This window comes from Wyeomyia smithii, chromosome 2 (genome assembly GCF_029784165.1).
Source record: "Wyeomyia smithii strain HCP4-BCI-WySm-NY-G18 chromosome 2, ASM2978416v1, whole genome shotgun sequence".
Taxonomy (NCBI): domain Eukaryota; kingdom Metazoa; phylum Arthropoda; class Insecta; order Diptera; family Culicidae; genus Wyeomyia; species Wyeomyia smithii.
Window position 1 is genome coordinate 183,426,975 of NC_073695.1, and position 23,617 is coordinate 183,450,591.

Genomic DNA, 23,617 nt, shown 5'->3' on the forward strand with positions numbered 1-23,617 from the left:
TACAAAATGTGCCAAAAACAATATCGTTAACGAATTCTCTCAACTAATCTAGTTGATCGAGACCGCTATTAGCCCCAAGGCTAAGCGTGCGATATTGTTTTAGTACTAAAAATGTCAAATATGTTCAAAATGTCAACAATGTCAAACATGTCGAAAACGTCAATAAAGTCTATTGTTCTTAAATAAATTGAATTTAATGTATGAATAGCTAAAATAGTTTTAACTACTTACTTTTAAATGACTGCAAAAGATCATTTTACTATGTTACTTTTTTCTCATCGAAAAAAAAAGAAATATGAAGATAAACCACTTTAGACTGATGGGGACTTAATTCGATTCCACCAAAGCGCTTAATAAGAAATAATTTCCAATGTTGAAATAACTAGGACTTCTTCGCGTAGGTTTAATATTTAAAATTAGAATTACTTTTTGTGCAAAGAGATACTGCACGAATTCATCACAATTCACATAAAAGGCTAGGTAGCTTTAAGACTTTTGAAGTCTTCTATTTCAGTTCCTTCTCCTGCTTGCTTCGAAAATATCGATAATAACGTTTCTCTTTTGAATCGAAATCCTTTCGTTAAAAAACCAAACATCTTTAAAGGATTTTCATCTCTCTTCCTGCTTTTTTTGCTAGCAAGATTAATATCCTTCTGAAGATTATGGGCAATTTTGCGCAGAAATATAGCAAAAGGGGGTAACTCGCATTTGGAATATTTGCTTTCATCATCATGCATGTATCGCGGGGGAAGGATTCACTCCACAATCAGCATTATGTTTTTCTTCGTTTTCTCTGTCCTAGATTCATTGAAAATCGGATAAAAAACCGAACAATCCATTTGATATTCCCAGCACGCAATCTGTATCATACGAGCACCGGAAGTCGGTAGGGGAATTACGCGCCAGCTCCGGCTTATTATAGTTTCTGCATCTATGTATCCACAATTTTGTCCTGAAGAGCCCAATCGAAGTGCAAGTGTTTTTTGCGATACTCGAGCGCATTTTTTTACTATTGGTGGTACCAAGTAGGTAGCCAGCCGACCTATTTTTCCCTCATGGTTATCTATATCCAGTTTTGATACGGAAAAAATCCCCGGCTATGATTTGGCAAGGCCATGAAAAGGCGTGTATTATCTTTTTTTATGTGACATTTGAGCTTCTTCCCAACTATCCTGATGATATCAGCATCTTGCGCTAAAGTTCTTCTGCTGCGACAACAACTAGGGTGGCAAATGGGGCAACATGATAAAGATATGATTACGTCATCCATTTTCTACTTGTTTAGTTTTTATCTCACTGTGAAAGTAATGTGAAAAATTACCAATAGCAAATCAGCATTTCACGTCGACAGTAAACTTTGATATTCGTGCAGCGGAAAATTAATTTGGTACGCCATCTGCATGTCTGTGCCCCTTGCGTGGAACCCATTTTCATCTCATTCATTCTTGCGGTAGTAATATAAATGGAGAACATTTATTTCCTCTCCCGTTATCGTGCTGCTTATGGGCTATATGTTCTTATCGTAATGTTGAAGCTTCTGGTATTTCTTCATGCGAAGTATTTCAATGCAAAAGGCAAATACGTCACAGTTCGCCTTTGATATGATGACACAACCAAGATGGCATGATTCATCGGAAATTTACGCGCCCCATTTAACACTAGGAATGTTCTCCTGGTGTGTGGCTGTAATAATTTTCAGGATTGAAACAAAAAAAAGTTATGGAATATATCGTTATGGTTAATCTGCGATTGTGTGCGATGATCTGATAGGGACAAAACGGTTGCGCAGTAAACCCACACCAAGTCGCACCTCCCCGGAACGATTACTGCACGGTTGTTGAACAAAAACACCGTAAAGCTCGCTCGCATCTGTCAAAACGGTGATGATTTGTCCGACTCGAGTTGAATTATGGCTGGACAATATATCTTCACGGTTGAGTGAGTTTGTATAAATCTCATTCTACTGTAGTCGAGCGATTGCTACTGTAAGTTCAACTTGGCCGCGTGCAGCAATCAAAATTGTCATTGGCAATAACAGCATAGAGCTTTAAAATTCATGGATTGTTCTAGAAACTTTTGAGTTCATTAACATTAACATTAACATTAACATGGATTAGTGAGAGATACCGAGGACTAGAAAGCAATGTGGTCACAACGATACAAGTATGATAAACAATTGGTTCATCTTGAAACTGAAAAATATCAAGTTCCGCTTTCGAGACAAAGTCAAATGCTTAGTATTTTTCGAATATAAATAGGACGATACTGAAGTATTAAAATCAACATATAAATAAAGTTGGAAACAAAACACAAAATGGTTAAACATTTTAAAAAGAGTTGAAAAGGCCACTCATCAAAAATGCATAACTTGCACTAGAAATTTTATTTGAAAGAATACTTCAGTATTCATTGAGTACCTACTATGAAAAAAACGTTTCCAGAATATATCATCGGTTTAAAACTAAGAATTAATTTCTATAATTTTTCAGGGTATTAGATTATTATCGTTATGCATCTTTCAGTTTCAAATTCTTTATTTACCGTTTTTTTTAAATGCATTCTCAGTTGTTTCATGTCCAGACAGCATTGGAAAATTGATTGTACACGGCCTAAATTTACGACACAAGAAACCGTTAAAAACCCACTAATCACCGCTAATCCCTTCGATTAACATTATATTCTTATTTGGTTTGCTACTTTCCCATGCATCTTAATCTTCGCTGATGAGCACCCCACGAGGCGCGAAACCCGAAACGGCCGGGAACGCCAGAACGTGCAGTGAAACACACCGCGAACCATTAATTTCCACCCGTATTAGTATGTCATAATTTATTTCCTTCGAACTTTCGGACAACTTCTCATCCTCCGTTATCATCACCCAATTTCCCAAAACTTAACATGAAACCATTTATCACCAACTAGTGCGACCGAGTTATGACCGTCTTGACTGGCGTTCGTTTATTTTTGTTCCCTCTATCTTTTTCTCCGCTTCTACTTTGGGACCTCAGCTACGTCTATCTTAGTCTGTGCAACTGCAGGGAACCAAGAAAAATCTCACTTATCCGAGTGATTGCATTTGCACCACAAGTAGAGAGCAGCTTACCGCAGTTCAGCATGCCGAAAGTTGAGAGAGCAATCCGTTCAACTGCGTGATTTAACCTGGGGGCCGGCAGTCGTCATCATGTGGTCATATTTCTTGGGATTCGTCTTTGAGCCGGAACCGGACTGTCAAGATTTCAAATAGATTTTACAGCACACTCTACGGAGTGCTAGTGGAGAGAAAAAAGCGGAATAGAGCGAAACCAAAAAATGGTGCAGGAATTGGTAGGGAAGTTAAAGAATAGTTCCTTCTACTGGTAATTGGTACAGCACTGGTGCCAAGGGTGAACACCGTTTATAATAGTACAGAGCTTGATTTATCATCTTTATATACGGCAATTTTGCTTAAAGGCAGACGGGGTGTGAATAGTAAGTTAGTTTACTGAAAAAAAAAATGATGTATCGTTTATTTGGTTGAACCGTTTTGTGGCAATATTTAGTTATATATTTGATAAAGACATCAGGTAATCGCTTGTTCATCCTCATCCAACATTTGTTTCGAACAATGTTCGCAAGTACCCCCAACGCTACAACCCTTACAATATCACAGAACGAGCCAACAAAAAACAATATCACAGAACGAGCCACACTGCTGCATAAGAAAGCCGATCAATCCACATCGGCTACTGCAGACACCGATCGCTGCTAGAGCGATAGCAAAGCTGGAGCTAGAGCCGAAGACGTGCTACCGATAAACCCATCGATCGCCGAAGGAATTGACCCGATCGCTGCTAGAGCGAGAATCGATCACCGGAGAGATGCCACCGATAAGCCGATCGATGAGGCGTCGCCAGGAGAGAGGCAGTCAACCCGAACTTCATCCCACCGCCGACCACTGCCAGATAACATCGCACGGCCCATCTAGGATCGTTATCTATTAAAGCGCTGATGGAGCAGCGCGCCAGTCTCCTTCCAATCACCGGATAGCATGGGCGGTGGAACCGCATGCTAATTCATTCGTTTAAGTTAAATTAATATCATTTGTAGCAGTTAAGAAAAATAAAATTAAGCAAATAGTTCCTAAAATGTATTAAATAAATCGGTGTTATCAGTGAAACTGTGTTAGTTGTTGGAGAGAAAGGCGCCGCTGGATCCGTGTATACTCGGTCATTCTGCTGGGAGTAGCAGAATTCCTTCGATGCTGGGATTTGGATTCAACGTACAACGAGCTATCGAAATTTGGAGGTATCCGGTAGCATCCCCCAACATTTTGGTCCTTCGAACCGGATCCAGGACCGGCTTCGCAATTGGATTCGTCGGCACAGAGTCGACGCGTATAATTTATTCCGCTGATTGGACTGGCGTGGTTGGGAAACGCCATCTTCCGTGTGCAGTGCGGCACACAAAGAGCCAACTTCTTATAAGTTGCTGTGGCTTGGGTGGATCGCCATTGCTCCCGCTTCAACTTCACAATAGGAGCAGCGTACTCTAGTGCTAGCGTGGCTTGGTGTACGCCATCGCTTTATCGATCCGCTTGGCTTGGACTTTGCCGATTGGATAGTTTGTCAGGTTAGTGAAGCCTTTGCATGCTATATGTCCAGCCGAGCTGGGAGAGATTCGCAATACTAATGCTTGCTTTATCTGGTGATCCGAAAATAATTGATTATTCGCATCCTGAGTGATTATCGAAATTCCGTGACGAGGAAAGTGCTGTGTTCAACCATTGGTGCGGCCGGATTGGCGAAATAATTGATCGCTATACTACATTTCCCGGATATTAAGCTACACTGGCGGTAGTGAACGGACTGCATTGGACTTACTGGTCGATCGTTCCCAACATTTTTAAGCATCGAAGAGGCAGCGCAACATATTTTTTGCTCAGGTAAAACTTTAGTATATGTACTGCCGTGGCTAGGCACGCAGATAATACACTTAAATTTGAATCGATCCTCTTCGTTTTGCTTTAACTTTGGTGAGCCTTTGCCCTGAGAGGCACGTGATTGCGATTGTTTCAATTTACGTTTGAAATCCGTTTGCTGGAGGACTAAGCGGTTGTTTCCTGTGCAAATAATTTTTCCTGTGGTAAGTTGCCACGGTATATGCCCGCCGAAGCCGGCACATTCTGCTTACTACATCGCTGTTTCCTCTTCGCTCTCGTTATCTCTTGTTCTAGTGCTTTCTACTTGTCGGTTGACTGGGACGTCGCGAGGCTTGAGGAGATTTTTTGTTAATTTTGGAGTGACACCATCTGGTTCTATCGGTCAGTGCTTACAGTATATGCCTAGCCAAGCTAGGATTTATCGTAGATTACTACACCACGTCTATTTTTCCTTGCTAATCGGTTTAACGGTGACGTCAGCATAATGCCCACGGCCAATTCAGCAGCGGCCAAGAAGGCGTCTTCAATGAGGGCGCTTACAGCGAGAATGAAGGAAATTCAATTATCATTCAATGACATCTGGAGGTTTATGCAAGAATTCAAGGAATCCAATACAGCAACCGAGGTGCAGGTACGCCTTGCTAAATTGGAGGAGCTCTGGGAAGGTTTTAGCGATGTGATGGTGGAGATTTTTGCACACGATAACTACAGTGCAGAAACTAGTGGTTTAGAAAAAGAGCGAATGGAATTCAGCGACCGTTATTACGAAGTCAAATCCTTTCTGGTGGACAAGACTAAGGAGCTTGAAGAGCCACATCGATTAGCAAATTCAACCCGAGTAGGAGATGTTACAACGCACGGTGGTATGGACCACGTCCGGTTGCCGCAAATTAAATTGCAAAGTATTAATGGAGACATCGATGAGTGGTTGAGTTTCCGAGATTTGTTTACATCGCTCATTCACTGGAAGGAAGATCTACCGGAAGTAGAGAAATTCCATTATCTCAAGGGGTGTTTGCAGGGAGAGCCAAAGAGTTTAATCGATCCGCTGCAAATTACGAGAGCCAACTATCAGGTATCCTGGGAGTTGCTACTTAAACGGTACAACAATTGTAAACAGCTTAGGAAGCGCCAGGTTCAAGCGCTTTTCAGTTTGCCCACACTGACCAAGGAATCAGTATCCGATCTGCATACTCTCATTGAAGGCTTCGAGAGAATAGTGCAGACCCTGGATCAAGTAGTTCAACAGGCGGACTACAAGGACTTCCTTCTAGTAAACATTCTTACGGCACGATTGGATCCGGTCACTAGAAGGGGGTGGGAAGAGGTTTCATCAGCAAAGGAACAGGATACTTTAGCGGATTTGACGGAATTTCTACGACGTAGGGTACAGGCTTTGGACTGCCTACCATCCAGGTGCACTGACACTAGGGGTGTCCCGCAACAACATCCAAGGCAGAAACATTCCATAGCTAGGGTATGCTATAATTCCAACCAAGCGTCGCTGTACGGCTTGTACGTCGGATCATCCGCTTTATTTGTGCAACACATTCCAGAAAATGACAGTGGTGGAAAGAGATGCATTATTAAAAACTCATGCTCTTTGCCGCAATTGTTTCCGAGTTGGCCATCAGGCGAAAAATTGCACATCCAAATATTCGTGTAGAAACTGCAGAGGTCGTCACCATACGTTAGTTTATTTCAATCAAAGGGAGAAGGAAACCAAGGTTGCAGCGGTTGCAAGGGATAATACACTACCTTCCAAGGACTCGGACAATCCAGCCTCTACCCAAACGGCTAATATGGCAGCCGTGAATATTCAGGTATCCGGAGCAGCTCGTCAGCGTGCTTCCCATGTGCTTCTGGCCACAGCAGTTGTCACGGTCAAAGACGATGATGGCAATCGGTTCCCTGCCCGCGCAATGCTGGATTCAGGATCAGAAAGTAATTTTATCACCGAACGGTTAAGCCAACGTTTAAAGGTGACTCGTGATCGGGTTAATATATCGGTCGTCGGGATAGGTCAAGCTTCAACCACAGTAAAACAGAGGTTAAAAACGTTGATACGGTCTCGAGTTTCACTGTTCTCGCGCGAACTAAGCTTTCTAGTTCTTCCAAAAGTGACAGTTAGTCTTCCTACTACAACAATTGATACGGAAAGATGGAACATCCCGAGCGGCATCCAATTAGCCGATCCAGCATTCTTCGAATCCCATGGGGTGGACTTAGTGATAGGTATTGAAGCATTCTTTGATTTCTTTGAAACTGGCCGAAGGATTTCGTTGGGAGAGCAACTACCTACACTAAATAAATCGGTCTTCGGTTGGGTAATTTGCGGTGGTTCTGCAGCACCAAGCCAACCCTGGCAAATTAGATGCGATGTGTCCACTTCAGAACAGCTAGATACATTAATCTCTCGCTTCTGGGCTTGTGAAGAGGTGGATAATGTTAGAACTTATTCACCAGAAGAACGACGATGTGAAGACATTTTCACACAGACGGTACAACGCAACACAGATGGGCGTTACACCGTTGCCTTACCGAAAAGGAAGGACATCCTATTCAACCTGGGCGATTCAAGGAGCATCGCATTCAAACGTCTTCAGGGAACCGAACGTAGACTGGCAAGAGATGAAAATTTGCGAAAGGAATATACCACTTTTCTGGACGAATATCGGCGACTCGGGCACATGCAGAGGATCGACGACACGGATTCGGTTCAACGATGCTACTTGCCGCACCATCCCGTCGTCAAAGAATCTAGTACCACCACTAAGGTCAGGGTCGTGTTCGATGACTCATGTAAAACGGCCACTGGGGTCTCTCAACGACGTTTTACTGGTGGGGCCAGTGGTACAGGAAGATCTTCGTTCAATTATCCTGCGAAGTAGGACCAAGCAAGTCATGCTCGTGTCCGACGTGGAGAAAATGTTCCGCCAAATAAACATTTGTCCCGAAGATCGACCGCTCCAATGCATCCTTTGGCGAAACTCGCCATCCGAGAAAGCTCAAACCTACGAGCTTAATACCGTAACCTACGGAACTAAACCAGCCCCATTTCTGGCCACCAGGACTCTACATCAACTGGCAGTTGACGAACAAGAACGGTTTCCGCTAGCGGCGAGTGCTACAATCCATGACACCTACAGGGATGATGTCATCACAGGGGCGGACAGCATAGAAACTGCGCTAGAACTGAGGATTCAGTTAGATAAAATGTTGTCACGGGGAGGTTTCCGGCTTAGAAAGTGGGCTTCGAACTCTCCAGACGTATTAAAGGGCCTTCCTGAGGATGGATTGGTCATTCGCGCTTTGGAAGGAATTAATCTTGATCCAGACTCATCGGTGAAAACATTAGGCTTGACCTGGATGCCTGTGCCAGATACACTTAAATTCAGTTTTGCTATCCCTACTCTAAAGGATAAATTACAACTAACTAATCGATTTGTCCTGTCGGTCATAGCTACACTCTTCGACGCACTGGGACTAATAGGCGCTACTATCACGTCAGCAAAAATTTTCATGCAAAGGTTATGGACGTTACGCGACGACGGCGGTAGCCCTCTGAGCTGGGATCAATCACTGCCTCCAACGGTGGGTGAGGCTTGGGTGAAATTTCAGGAACAAATTCCCCAACTCAATGAGTTGCGTATTAGGCGGTGTGTTATTATCCCACAGCCTGTCGCCGTGGAGATTCATTGTTTTTCTGATGCCTCGGAGAAGGCATACGGTGCATGTCTATATTTGAAAAGTATGAACGCTGAGGGAGAGGTCAGAGTGCATCTATTATCTTCCAAATCAAGAATAGCTCCACTAAAATGTCAAACGATTCCGCGGCTAGAACTTTGCGGTGCAGAACTAGCAGCGAAACTGTTCGAAAGGGTAAATGGCGCGATACGCCTAGCGGCACGGACTTATTTTTGGACGGACTCTACCTGCGTGTTACGATGGATTTCGGCTACACCCACAACCTGGTCCACATATGTGGCCAATCGAACAGCAAAAATTCAAACTATCACCGAGTGTGGCCAATGGCGGCATGTCCCTGGTGCGCAGAACCCTGCTGACTTGATTTCCCGAGGGATTTTGCCAGTAGAAATACTACAAAACACGTTCTGGTGGGAGGGTCCCGATTGGCTGAAACTAAAGATGTCTTCCTGGCCAAATGTTCCAGTAAACTTATGCGCAGAAGAAGGGGATGAGGGGAGACGTCGTTCTGTAATTGCCGCTGTTGTTTCTACTAACAATGAATTCAATGAAACATGGCTTGCCAAATTCTCGTCTTACACCTCGCTTATCCGTGTTACAGCATATTGCTCGCGATTCATAAAGTTGCTGCGGACACATCGCAAAGAGAAGGTTCAATCAGAATTTTTAAATAGCACGGAATTGAAGGAAGCAGAAACGGTATGGGTGCGTCAAATACACAAGGAGTGTTTTGCGGATGAATGGTCTAAGTTATCAAAGGGAGCTAGTGTGCCAAAAAACTCTCCATTGAGATGGTTCAACCCGTTTATCAGCAAGGATCAGGTGATACGATTGGGCGGAAGGTTGAAAAATTCGTTAGAGCCAGATGAAGTAAAACACCCGGTTGCATTGCCGGCACGACACCGTTTCACCCGCATGCTGTTGGAATACTACCACGTTCGACTTCTTCACGCTCAAGGCTTCGGTTTTGGCCATTGGATGGCAGAAGTCTAGCGAGACAGATTATACACAAATGCCTGAAATGTTTCCGTTCAAAACCATCAGCTGTTCAGCAATTTATGGCGGATCTCCCGGTGTCGAGAGTGACCATCTGACGACCATTCTCCCGTACCGGAGTTGACTACTTTGGTCCAGTTTTCGTTCGACCACTTCCAAGGCGGCCAGCAGTAAAGGCTTACGTAGCCATTTTCATTTGTCTCTGTACAAAGGCGGTCCATATGGAACTGGTTACGGATCTGTCTACCGAACGGTTTCTCCAGGCACTGCGACGATTCGTGGGTAGACGAGGCCGATGTTCAGATATTTTTTCCGACAACGGAACCAACTTTGTCAGAAAAACAACGTAACAAATTGTCAGAATTTTTGAAGGTCTTAAGGAGTCGAGACCACCACGATGCAGTATCCAGAGAGTGTGCCAAGGAGGGCATACATTGGCATTTCAATCCACCGAGCGCCCCCCACTTTGGCGGTATCTGGGAAGCGGCAGTCCGATCTGCAAAACATCATCAATTGAGAGTGATAGGCGAAACACCCCTTTCGCCGGAAGATTTCAGCACGCTACTGGTGCAGGTAGAAGCTTGCCCCAATTCCAGCCTCCTTACACCGCAAAGTGACGATCCGAATGATTTGGAGCCATTAACACCGGCACACTTTTTAATCGGCTCGTCCCTGCAAGCCATCCCCGAACCAAACGTAGATCAATTGCCAACCCTTCGGCTCAACCATTGGCAATCAATGCAGCGTCATCTGCAGACCTTCTGGAAACGATGGAGACGAGAATATTTGTGTCAGCTGCAAGGTCGAACGAAACGTTGGAAGCCAGCCGTCCCCATTGAAGAAGGAACATTGGTCGTCATTAAGGACGAAAATTTGCCCCCTATGAAGTGGAAGATGGGTAGAATCTGCCAGCTGCATCCCTCGGCAGACAACGTAGTGCGTGTTGTTACACTGAAGACAGGTACGGGAAATTTGACACGCCCAGTGGAGAAAATCTGCTTGCTTCCAGTTCCGGATGATGAGGAAGCTTAGCGTACACTTACCCACAATCCCGTCCCGCCGAAGAGGATCTGTTTTTTCTTTCTTTTCAGAAATCTACAATTTCTGGGTGGGTGAGGATGTTCGCAAGTACCCCCAACGCTACAACTCTTACAATATCACAGAACGAGCTAACAAAAAACAATATCACAGAACGAGCCACACTGCTGCATAAGGAAGCCGATCAATCCACATCGGCTACTGCAGAGCAGACAATGAGTGACCAGCCGCTATCATTTTCTCATCGACACCGATCGCTGCTGGAGCGATAGCAAAGCTGGAGCGATATCGAAGCTGGAGCTAGAGCCGAAGACGTGCTACCGATAAACCCATCGATCGCTGAAGGAATTGACCCGATCGCTGCTAGAGCGAGAATCGATCACCGGAGAGATGCCACCGATAAGCCGATCGATGAGGCGTCGCCAGGAGAGAGGCAGTCAACCCGAACTTCATCCCACCGCCGACCGCTGCCAGATAACATCGCACGGCCCATCTAGGATCGTTATCTATTAAAGCGCTGATGGAGCAGCGCGCCAGTCTCCTTCCAATCACCGGATAGCATGGGCGGTGGAACCGCATGCTAATTCATTCGTTTAAGTTAAATTAATATCATTTGTAGCAGTTAAGAAAAATAAAATTAAGCAAATAGTTCCTAAAATGTATTAAATAAATCGGTGTTATCAGTGAAACTGTGTTAGTTGTTGGAGAGAAAGGCGCCGCTGGATCCGTGTATACTCGGTCATTCTGCTGGGAGTAGCAGAATTCCTTCGATGCTGGGATTTGGATTCAACGTACAACGAGCTATCGAAATTTGGAGGTATCCGGTAGCATCCCCCAACATTTTGGTCCTTCGAACCGGATCCAGGACCGGCTTCGCAATTGGATTCGTCGGCACAGAGTCGACGCGTATAATTTATTCCGCTGATTGGACTGGCGTGGTTGGGAAACGCCATCTTCCGTGTGCAGTGCGGCACACAAAGAGCCAACTTCTTATAAGTTGCTGTGGCTTGGGTGGATCGCCATTGCTCCCGCTTCAACTTCACAATAGGAGCAGCGTACTCTAGTGCTAGCGTGGCTTGGTGTACGCCATCGCTTTATCGATCCGCTTGGCTTGGACTTTGCCGATTGGATAGTTTGTCAGGTTAGTGAAGCCTTTGCATGCTATATGTCCAGCCGAGCTGGGAGAGATTCGCAATACTAATGCTTGCTTTATCTGGTGATCCGAAAATAATTGATTATTCGCATCCTGAGTGATTATCGAAATTCCGTGACGAGGAAAGTGCTGTGTTCAACCATTGGTGCGGCCGGATTGGCGAAATAATTGATCGCTATACTACATTTCCCGGATATTAAGCTACACTGGCGGTAGTGAACGGACTGCATTGGACTTACTGGTCGATCGTTCCCAACATTTTTAAGCATCGAAGAGGCAGCGCAACATATTTTTTGCTCAGGTAAAACTTTAGTATATGTACTGCCGTGGCTAGGCACGCAGATAATACACTTAAATTTGAATCGATCCTCTTCGTTTTGCTTTAACTTTGGTGAGCCTTTGCCCTGAGAGGCACGTGATTGCGATTGTTTCAATTTACGTTTGAAATCCGTTTGCTGGAGGACTAAGCGGTTGTTTCCTGTGCAAATAATTTTTCCTGTGGTAAGTTGCCACGGTATATGCCCGCCGAAGCCGGCACATTCTGCTTACTACATCGCTGTTTCCTCTTCGCTCTCGTTATCTCTTGTTCTAGTGCTTTCTACTTGTCGGTTGACTGGGACGTCGCGAGGCTTGAGGAGATTTTTTGTTAATTTTGGAGTGACACCATCTGGTTCTATCGGTCAGTGCTTACAGTATATGCCTAGCCAAGCTAGGATTTATCGTAGATTACTACACCACGTCTATTTTTCCTTGCTAATCGGTTTAACGGTGACGTCAGCATAATGCCCACGGCCAATTCAGCAGCGGCCAAGAAGGCGTCTTCAATGAGGGCGCTTACAGCGAGAATGAAGGAAATTCAATTATCATTCAATGACATCTGGAGGTTTATGCAAGAATTCAAGGAATCCAATACAGCAACCGAGGTGCAGGTACGCCTTGCTAAATTGGAGGAGCTCTGGGAAGGTTTTAGCGATGTGATGGTGGAGATTTTTGCACACGATAACTACAGTGCAGAAACTAGTGGTTTAGAAAAAGAGCGAATGGAATTCAGCGACCGTTATTACGAAGTCAAATCCTTTCTGGTGGACAAGACTAAGGAGCTTGAAGAGCCACATCGATTAGCAAATTCAACCCGAGTAGGAGATGTTACAACGCACGGTGGTATGGACCACGTCCGGTTGCCGCAAATTAAATTGCAAAGTATTAATGGAGACATCGATGAGTGGTTGAGTTTCCGAGATTTGTTTACATCGCTCATTCACTGGAAGGAAGATCTACCGGAAGTAGAGAAATTCCATTATCTCAAGGGGTGTTTGCAGGGAGAGCCAAAGAGTTTAATCGATCCGCTGCAAATTACGAGAGCCAACTATCAGGTATCCTGGGAGTTGCTACTTAAACGGTACAACAATTGTAAACAGCTTAGGAAGCGCCAGGTTCAAGCGCTTTTCAGTTTGCCCACACTGACCAAGGAATCAGTATCCGATCTGCATACTCTCATTGAAGGCTTCGAGAGAATAGTGCAGACCCTGGATCAAGTAGTTCAACAGGCGGACTACAAGGACTTCCTTCTAGTAAACATTCTTACGGCACGATTGGATCCGGTCACTAGAAGGGGGTGGGAAGAGGTTTCATCAGCAAAGGAACAGGATACTTTAGCGGATTTGACGGAATTTCTACGACGTAGGGTACAGGCTTTGGACTGCCTACCATCCAGGTGCACTGACACTAGGGGTGTCCCGCAACAACATCCAAGGCAGAAACATTCCATAGCTAGGGTATGCTATAATTCCAACCAAGCGTCGCTGTACGGCTTGTACGTCGGATCATCCGCTTTATTTGTGCAACACATTCCAGAAAATGACAGTGGTGGAAAGAGATGCATTATTAAAAACTCATGCTCTTTGCCGCAATTGTTTCCGAGTTGGCCATCAGGCGAAAAATTGCACATCCAAATATTCGTGTAGAAACTGCAGAGGTCGTCACCATACGTTAGTTTATTTCAATCAAAGGGAGAAGGAAACCAAGGTTGCAGCGGTTGCAAGGGATAATACACTACCTTCCAAGGACTCGGACAATCCAGCCTCTACCCAAACGGCTAATATGGCAGCCGTGAATATTCAGGTATCCGGAGCAGCTCGTCAGCGTGCTTCCCATGTGCTTCTGGCCACAGCAGTTGTCACGGTCAAAGACGATGATGGCAATCGGTTCCCTGCCCGCGCAATGCTGGATTCAGGATCAGAAAGTAATTTTATCACCGAACGGTTAAGCCAACGTTTAAAGGTGACTCGTGATCGGGTTAATATATCGGTCGTCGGGATAGGTCAAGCTTCAACCACAGTAAAACAGAGGTTAAAAACGTTGATACGGTCTCGAGTTTCACTGTTCTCGCGCGAACTAAGCTTTCTAGTTCTTCCAAAAGTGACAGTTAGTCTTCCTACTACAACAATTGATACGGAAAGATGGAACATCCCGAGCGGCATCCAATTAGCCGATCCAGCATTCTTCGAATCCCATGGGGTGGACTTAGTGATAGGTATTGAAGCATTCTTTGATTTCTTTGAAACTGGCCGAAGGATTTCGTTGGGAGAGCAACTACCTACACTAAATAAATCGGTCTTCGGTTGGGTAATTTGCGGTGGTTCTGCAGCACCAAGCCAACCCTGGCAAATTAGATGCGATGTGTCCACTTCAGAACAGCTAGATACATTAATCTCTCGCTTCTGGGCTTGTGAAGAGGTGGATAATGTTAGAACTTATTCACCAGAAGAACGACGATGTGAAGACATTTTCACACAGACGGTACAACGCAACACAGATGGGCGTTACACCGTTGCCTTACCGAAAAGGAAGGACATCCTATTCAACCTGGGCGATTCAAGGAGCATCGCATTCAAACGTCTTCAGGGAACCGAACGTAGACTGGCAAGAGATGAAAATTTGCGAAAGGAATATACCACTTTTCTGGACGAATATCGGCGACTCGGGCACATGCAGAGGATCGACGACACGGATTCGGTTCAACGATGCTACTTGCCGCACCATCCCGTCGTCAAAGAATCTAGTACCACCACTAAGGTCAGGGTCGTGTTCGATGACTCATGTAAAACGGCCACTGGGGTCTCTCAACGACGTTTTACTGGTGGGGCCAGTGGTACAGGAAGATCTTCGTTCAATTATCCTGCGAAGTAGGACCAAGCAAGTCATGCTCGTGTCCGACGTGGAGAAAATGTTCCGCCAAATAAACATTTGTCCCGAAGATCGACCGCTCCAATGCATCCTTTGGCGAAACTCGCCATCCGAGAAAGCTCAAACCTACGAGCTTAATACCGTAACCTACGGAACTAAACCAGCCCCATTTCTGGCCACCAGGACTCTACATCAACTGGCAGTTGACGAACAAGAACGGTTTCCGCTAGCGGCGAGTGCTACAATCCATGACACCTACAGGGATGATGTCATCACAGGGGCGGACAGCATAGAAACTGCGCTAGAACTGAGGATTCAGTTAGATAAAATGTTGTCACGGGGAGGTTTCCGGCTTAGAAAGTGGGCTTCGAACTCTCCAGACGTATTAAAGGGCCTTCCTGAGGATGGATTGGTCATTCGCGCTTTGGAAGGAATTAATCTTGATCCAGACTCATCGGTGAAAACATTAGGCTTGGCCTGGATGCCTGTGCCAGATACACTTAAATTCAGTTTTGCTATCCCTACTCTAAAGGATAAATTACTACTAACTAATCGATTTGTCCTGTCGGTCATAGCTACACTCTTCGACGCACTGGGACTAATAGGCGCTACTATCACGTCAGCAAAAATTTTCATGCAAAGGTTATGGACGTTACGCGACGACGGCGGTAGCCCTCTGAGCTGGGATCAATCACTGCCTCCAACGGTGGGTGAGGCTTGGGTGAAATTTCAGGAACAAATTCCCCAACTCAATGAGTTGCGTATTAGGCGGTGTGTTATTATCCCACAGCCTGTCGCCGTGGAGATTCATTGTTTTTCTGATGCCTCGGAGAAGGCATACGGTGCATGTCTATATTTGAAAAGTATAAACGCTGAGGGAGAGGTCAGAGTGCATCTATTATCTTCCAAATCAAGAATAGCTCCACTAAAATGTCAAACGATTCCGCGGCTAGAACTTTGCGGTGCAGAACTAGCAGCGAAACTGTTCGAAAGGGTAAATGGCGCGATACGCCTAGCGGCACGGACTTATTTTTGGACGGACTCTACCTGCGTGTTACGATGGATTTCGGCTACACCCACAACCTGGTCCACATATGTGGCCAATCGAACAGCAAAAATTCAAACTATCACCGAGTGTGGCCAATGGCGGCATGTCCCTGGTGCGCAGAACCCTGCTGACTTGATTTCCCGAGGGATTTTGCCAGTAGAAATACTACAAAACACGTTCTGGTGGGAGGGTCCCGATTGGCTGAAACTAAAGATGTCTTCCTGGCCAAATGTTCCAGTAAACTTATGCGCAGAAGAAGGGGATGAGGGGAGACGTCGTTCTGTAATTGCCGCTGTTGTTTCTACTAACAATGAATTCAATGAAACATGGCTTGCCAAATTCTCGTCTTACACCTCGCTTATCCGTGTTACAGCATATTGCTCGCGATTCATAAAGTTGCTGCGGACACATCGCAAAGAGAAGGTTCAACACAAGGAGTGTTTTGCGGATGAATGGTCTAAGTTATCAAAGGGAGCTAGTGTGCCAAAAAACTCTCCATTGAGATGGTTCAACCCGTTTATCAGCAAGGATCAGGTGATACGATTGGGCGGAAGGTTGAAAAATTCGTTAGAGCCAGATGAAGTAAAACACCCGGTTGCATTGCCGGCACGACACCGTTTCACCCGCATGCTGTTGGAATACTACCACGTTCGACTTCTTCACGCTCAAGGCTTCGGTTTTGGCCATTGGATGGCAGAAGTCTAGCGAGACAGATTATACACAAATGCCTGAAATGTTTCCGTTCAAAACCATCAGCTGTTCAGCAATTTATGGCGGATCTCCCGGTGTCGAGAGTGACCATCTGACGACCATTCTCCCGTACCGGAGTTGACTACTTTGGTCCAGTTTTCGTTCGACCACTTCCAAGGCGGCCAGCAGTAAAGGCTTACGTAGCCATTTTCATTTGTCTCTGTACAAAGGCGGTCCATATGGAACTGGTTACGGATCTGTCTACCGAACGGTTTCTCCAGGCACTGCGACGATTCGTGGGTAGACGAGGCCGATGTTCAGATATTTTTTCCGACAACGGAACCAACTTTGTCAGAAAAACAACGTAACAAATTGTCAGAATTTTTGAAGGTCTTAAGGAGTCGAGACCACCACGATGCAGTATCCAGAGAGTGTGCCAAGGAGGGCATACATTGGCATTTCAATCCACCGAGCGCCCCCCACTTTGGCGGTATCTGGGAAGCGGCAGTCCGATCTGCAAAACATCATCAATTGAGAGTGATAGGCGAAACACCCCTTTCGCCGGAAGATTTCAGCACGCTACTGGTGCAGGTAGAAGCTTGCCCCAATTCCAGCCTCCTTACACCGCAAAGTGACGATCCGAATGATTTGGAGCCATTAACACCGGCACACTTTTTAATCGGCTCGTCCCTGCAAGCCATCCCCGAACCAAACGTAGATCAATTGCCAACCCTTCGGCTCAACCATTGGCAATCAATGCAGCGTCATCTGCAGACCTTCTGGAAACGATGGAGACGAGAATATTTGTGTCAGCTGCAAGGTCGAACGAAACGTTGGAAGCCAGCCGTCCCCATTGAAGAAGGAACATTGGTCGTCATTAAGGACGAAAATTTGCCCCCTATGAAGTGGAAGATGGGTAGAATCTGCCAGCTGCATCCCTCGGCAGACAACGTAGTGCGTGTTGTTACACTGAAGACAGGTACGGGAAATTTGACACGCCCAGTGGAGAAAATCTGCTTGCTTCCAGTTCCGGATGATGAGGAAGCTTAGCGTACACTTACCCACAATCCCGTCCCGCCGAAGAGGATCTGTTTTTTCTTTCTTTTCAGAAATCTACAATTTCTGGGTGGGTGAGGATGTTCGCAAGTACCCCCAACGCTACAACTCTTACAATATCACAGAACGAGCTAACAAAAAACAATATCACAGAACGAGCCACACTGCTGCATAAGGAAGCCGATCAATCCACATCGGCTACTGCAGAGCAGACAATGAGTGACCAGCCGCTATCATTTTCTCATCGACACCGATCGCTGCTGGAGCGATAGCAAAGCTGGAGCGATATCGAAGCTGGAGCTAGAGCCGAAGACGTGCTACCGATAAACCCATCGATCGCTGAAGGAATTGACCCGATCGCTGCTAGAGCGAGAATCGATCACCGGAGAGATGCCACCGATAAGCCGATCGATGAGGCGTCGCCAGGAGAGAGGCAGTCAACCCGAACTTCATCCCACCGCCGACCGCTGCCAGATAACATCGCACGGCCCATCTAGGATCGTTATCTATTAAAGCGCTGCTGGAGCAGCGCGCCAGTCTTCTTCCAATCACCGGATAGCATGGGCGGTGGAACCGCATGCTAATTCATTCGTTTAAGTTAAATTAATATCATTTGTAGCAGGTAGGAAAAATAAAATTAAGCAAATAGTTCCTAAAATGTATTAAATAAATCGGTGTTATCAGTGAAACTGTGTTAGTTGTTGGAGAGAAAGGCGCCGCTGGATCCGTGTATACTCGGTCATTCTGCTGGGAGTAGGAGAATTCCTTCGATGCTGGGGTTTGGATTCAACGTACAACGAGCTATCGAAATTTGGAGGTATCCGGTACCATCCCCCAACAAACAACTTGGCAAGTAATTAATGACTTTGTTTAATTTGATATATACAGGAAAACCTTTGGGATGATTTCATTAATTCAACTTATATTGATCGTAAGGGGCCATCCACATACCACGTGGACAGCTTAGGGGGGGTTGGGTAATGTCTACGGTCCATACATTTTTTTAGAATTTATATAGGCAATTGTCCACGGAGAGGGAGGAAATCTGTCCACGGAGAGGGAGAAAATCTGTCCACGTGGTATGTGGATGGCCCCTAACCGCATTCCAAGTTCCAGTTTGTCTATCACTCTGGAAGATCCAACAACAGTGCGTCATAAGCTGGTCATGAGAATCGAACAACAAAAACGTAAAAAACTGCTCTATGCTATTTCTTAGATATTGAAGGTGCTTTTGATATTGCGTCTTACTCTCCAATGTTACGTATAAGGAAGAAAACAGGATTTCATGAAAGTAGCGTTTGCGGTAAAAAATGGACTTTTTTCAGAAGGTGATGAAAAAAAAACTAAGACAGATAATTGAGTTGGATAAATTTCCCATGGAAGGTAATCATGTTAGCTTCCTCGCAAAAAAATATTACGTCCTTGCGTGCAGCCTTTCATCAGTTAACCGGAACATTCGCTATGGCAGACGAAAATATGCGTGTAGCCACGTTTTTATGCTCTTTCTAGGTTTTTTTCATGGATTCCTCCTCCGTTTTCGCGACAAAATCGTTGCAGAGCCGTAGCTACACCGTTTTGCGTGGGGGGGGGGGGGGGGGGGGCAAAGAATCTTTTTTTAACTAACCCTTTTTTGGAGTGAAAGCAGTTCAAAACCGTTTGTGCTCGGTAATACAGTACCTTTACGCGTCTAACGGAGTACCCGGGTACTCACAAATTTAAATTCTTATATGTTTTGCAGCAGGGATAAAAACTTTATAATTTCAGCCTTACAGTGACGAACCCGCGATTCTACCAATTCAATATTCATTAAACGAATGATCAAACCTGCAAGAGAAGCCATGCAAGATCGAGTGATGGAATACAACGATTCTATGACACTTATTAGAGCCATTTACACAACGATAAAAAAACTAAGAACAAAAGAGAGTTTTTAAAAGTTTTAATCTGAAGCAGCAAATGCACTGAAGGAATTACAGCGTTAGAAACCCATCTTCGAGGGTCGCTTAATTCAAAATCGACGATACTGAGAGGTTTGCAAAGAAACACTGATAGAATGGAGCGATTCAACCGTCAGCCTGGATTCAAAATTTTACGATTCGCATGGTTTGATCAATGTTTATGTCCGGTTTAATTTCGAACCGAACTGAAACATAGTTGTCCCGGTCAGGTAACGGACTGGGTTATGCTTCCGAGGTGGGGAAAAGTATGGCCAAAAGAAATCAAACTTAACATAAACATGAATCACAAGATGCACACTGCAAGGTGTTTGGTTACTGGCTGAAAATTTAATATTTGTAAAAACTAGTCTTGTGTGTCAGTTTTTGCCCGCGATTTGTTCAATCCAAGAAATCAAAAAGTTGGAAACAAAAACTTCTGGAAAACTTGTCAATTTTGCAGCAAAACTTGTTTTGTATTGTTCTTTTATAATCAAACATATAAAACTGTGATTGGTTCTTTCATTAAAATGACACATTTGAAAAAAAAAAAAACTGACATTTTTACTCCCAGACGCTGAACCGGACAGCCGAAACGGAAGTATGTGGATCGTCAGTTTCAACTTCGGGCGAATCAGGCAGGCTCACCAAAAGATTGAATAATTGAATCTTTTTGGAATATGAGCTCGACCGTTTCGATTGTTCGGACTTAAACACGGTTCTTTTGAGATTCAATGAACTACTAAATACAAGGTGCAATTGTTCTTAACAAACAAAAATTGATTGACATCGGTAAAACAAAAAAACAAACTGGAGACTATTCAATAATGGTTATTGCGTAAATGGTGGGGCAATTCAAACACGCAGGGAGCCAAGCCCCCCTAGACCCCCCCCCCCGGTAGCTACGGGCCTGAATCTTTATTTATTTATTTCGTCAAGCAAATGTAGACTACAGCTATAATAATACAATGTTTACTTATATTCTATACATTATTTCCAGTATTTATTCGTTTTTTGATTTGATTTCTGCCCATAGTGATGTCGATATTTTCGCTGTGCATTATAGTGACGCATCATGCGATTTACTAGGCCATTTTTTGAGTAGTTAGTTCTGCGAGAGTTATCCGAAAATATTTTACGATTTCTTAATTGACGACTGGGTGCATAAAAATTTAGTTGTGATAATAATTTAGTAGATTGCACGCGTTGAGAAATAATGTCATTGATAAAATAAAGCATTGGAAGTTCGCGGCGTTCTTTAAGTGCTTGTATGTCTATAACCATGCAGCGTGCTTCATATGATGGTAAGGGAAATACTGTCCAATGTAGCTTACGAAGCGCGTACAAAAGAAATCATTTTTGGACAGACTCAATGCGTTCTTCATGTGTGACAATATATGGATTCCATACAATGCTACAATGTTCCAGAATTGGTCGGACGTATGTAATATACAATAGTTTGATTGTATATGGGTCTTGAAAATTGTGGCCGAAGCGTTTTATAAAGCCCAGCATACCATTTGCTTTGTTTATTATTGTGTTATAATGTTCTATGAATGTAAGTTTGGAGTCTAAGACTACGCCTAGGTCCCTTACGATTTTGCATTTTTCTACTTGTTGGTTTCCTAAGAAAATGTTTGTAGGTGGTGTTACTGTTTTTCTGCTGAAGGCTATTGAATTACATTTTTTAATGTTGTGTTGTAAAAGACTTTTGTTGCACCAAGTGTAGAATACATTAATTTCATTCTGGAATATTTCGAAGTCTTCTGCATTGGTTATTTCTATAAAGAGCTTCATATCGTCAGCATATATAAGCACATGTATTGACTTAAGGAGAAAGGAAATGTCATTTACGTATAATATAAAAAGAAGAGGGCCCAGGTGAGAACCTTGAGGAACCCCAGAAGTTACTTCTATTGGGTTTCAAAAGAAATTTCGAAAGCGGACTATTTGTGTTCGATTTGATAAGTATGATCATTTCGAACCTAAGGCCTCTAATCATTCGCTTTACCAGATAAGAATAGGATCCGAAACGTTGCGTGCTCCAGCTATCCTGAGAGAAACTTCGGAGGGAACCAGCTACTAGATGGTTCGATTGGTCTTTCGCCCCTATGCCCAATTCTGACAATCGATTTGCACGTCAGAATTGCTTCGGTCCTCCATCAAGGTTTCCCCTGACTTCAACCTGATCAGGCATAGTTAACCATCTTTAGAGCCACCCGTCAGAATGTGGAGCGATATAGACTGAAACGGAGGCAGCAAGTCCAACTCTTCAAGGAAACAAAGCGTCGCCAGGAAGAGGAGGAATGTGAAGAACTCGAGCAGCTGCACCGCACACACGAAACACGAAAGTTCTACCAAAAACTCAACGGATCCCGCAGAGGCTTTGTCCCACGAGCCGAAATTTGTGGGGATAACAATGGAGGCAAGAGGGGGGCCTAGTGTGGTTGGTAACGTCTCCGCCAACCACGCTCGACGCCTGGGTTCGAATCCCACCGCCGACATAGGTGTCGATGGTTGTGAGGTGGCGTGATCCACTCACAACCAACCCAACTGGTCTAGATTCAATCCTAGCCGACACCGGGAGATTTTCTGAGGCGATAAATCTCTGGGATCACGCCTTCCATCGCATGAGGAAGTAAAGCCGTTGGCGCCGGTCCGTTAATAAACGGGTCGTGAGTTAGGGTCCTGGGTGTGAAGTCGCCTCCCTGGGCGTCGGTGATTGGCCACAACAGTGGCGGAACTAGACCGACGGAAAAAAAGCGAGAATAAAAAAAAGGAATAGAGGCATTTTGACGGATGATCGTGAGGTGATCGAAAGGTGGAAGCAGCACTACGATGAACACCTGAATGGCGTGCAAGCAGGAGACCACAACAGGAGCGGAGAAGACGTGGTCGGTGCAACGAACGACGAAGATGTGCCACCCCCCACAATAAGCGAAGTTAAGGATGTGATCCGGCAGCTCAAGAACGACAAAGTGCGGCATCGGAGCTGAGCTTATTAAGATGGGCCCCGACAAACTGGCTAGCTCGCTGCATCGGCTGATCGTCGAGATCTGGGAAACAGAACAGCTACCGGAGGAGTGGAAAGAAGGGGTTATCTGCCCCATATACAAAAAGGGCGAAAAACTAGACTGCGAGAACTATCGAGCGATGACAGTCCTGAATGCCGCCTACAAAGTGTTTTCCCAGGCCATCTTCCAACGCCTGTCACCATTAGCCAGCAGGTTTGTAGGAAGCTATCAGGCCGGCCGTTGACATGGGGTTTGACTAGCGGGGTTTGACATGCGGGGCACGATTTTCAACAGATCGGGTCAATTTATTTGCTTTGCGGATGACGTGGATATTGTCGGCAGAAAATTTGAGACGGTGGCAGACCAGAATACCCGACTGAAACATGAAGCAGATAGGACCGGACTGAAGATTAATACGTCAAAAACTAAGTATATGCTTGCAGGTGGGTCCGAGCACGACAGGGCACGCCTAGGCAATACGGTAACAATCGACGGGGATGAGTTCGAGGTGGTCGACGAGTTTGTGTACTTCGGCTCTCTGGTAACTGAGAATAACGATTCCAGCCGGGAGATAAAGAGACGTATTATCAGTGGAAGTCGTGCCTACTATGGGCTCCATAAAAAACTACGGTCGCATAATCTGAGTCTTCGCACCAAGTGTATCCTGTACAAAACGCTAATAAGACCGGTCGTTCTCTACGGGCATGAGACGTGGACAATACTCTAGGAGGACTTGCGAGCACTCGGAGTTTTTGAACGTCGGGTGCTAAGAACCATCTTTGGCGGTGTGCAGGAGAACGGAGTGTGGAGGCGTAGGATGAACCACGAGCTTGCGCGCCAAGTGCACGCAGCGATTTAGCCACTTTTTCCACGGTC

At 45.0% G+C, this 23,617-nt stretch overlaps 6 protein-coding genes across 6 annotated transcripts; all 6 read left to right on the forward strand.

Moving 5' to 3' along the window:
- The first annotated feature begins 5,402 nt into the window (after positions 1 to 5,402).
- On the forward strand, positions 5,403 to 7,809 carry LOC129720248 (uncharacterized). Its single transcript, XM_055671698.1, has 2 exons — positions 5,403 to 6,395; positions 6,475 to 7,809. Exons 1-2 carry the CDS (start codon positions 5,403 to 5,405, stop codon positions 7,807 to 7,809), a joined length of 2,328 nt encoding a protein of 775 aa, XP_055527673.1.
- A 13-nt stretch (positions 7,810 to 7,822) lies between these two features.
- LOC129720249 (uncharacterized) lies at positions 7,823 to 9,619 on the forward strand. The gene has a single exon (XM_055671699.1). It carries the CDS (start codon positions 7,823 to 7,825, stop codon positions 9,617 to 9,619), a length of 1,797 nt encoding a protein of 598 aa, XP_055527674.1.
- A 224-nt stretch (positions 9,620 to 9,843) lies between these two features.
- On the forward strand, positions 9,844 to 10,654 carry LOC129720250 (uncharacterized). Its single transcript, XM_055671700.1, has 2 exons — positions 9,844 to 9,904; positions 9,960 to 10,654. The coding sequence occupies exons 1-2, from the start codon at positions 9,844 to 9,846 to the stop codon at positions 10,652 to 10,654; spliced, it is 756 nt and encodes a 251-aa protein (XP_055527675.1).
- A 1,941-nt stretch (positions 10,655 to 12,595) lies between these two features.
- LOC129720251 (uncharacterized) lies at positions 12,596 to 15,002 on the forward strand. Its single transcript, XM_055671701.1, has 2 exons — positions 12,596 to 13,588; positions 13,668 to 15,002. The coding sequence occupies exons 1-2, from the start codon at positions 12,596 to 12,598 to the stop codon at positions 15,000 to 15,002; spliced, it is 2,328 nt and encodes a 775-aa protein (XP_055527676.1).
- A 13-nt stretch (positions 15,003 to 15,015) lies between these two features.
- LOC129720252 (uncharacterized) lies at positions 15,016 to 16,752 on the forward strand. The gene has a single exon (XM_055671703.1). The coding sequence runs from the start codon at positions 15,016 to 15,018 to the stop codon at positions 16,750 to 16,752; it is 1,737 nt and encodes a 578-aa protein (XP_055527678.1).
- Positions 16,753 to 16,976: 224 nt separating this feature from the next.
- Positions 16,977 to 17,787, forward strand: LOC129720253 (uncharacterized). Its single transcript, XM_055671704.1, has 2 exons — positions 16,977 to 17,037; positions 17,093 to 17,787. The coding sequence occupies exons 1-2, from the start codon at positions 16,977 to 16,979 to the stop codon at positions 17,785 to 17,787; spliced, it is 756 nt and encodes a 251-aa protein (XP_055527679.1).
- Positions 17,788 to 23,617: the final 5,830 nt, after the last annotated feature.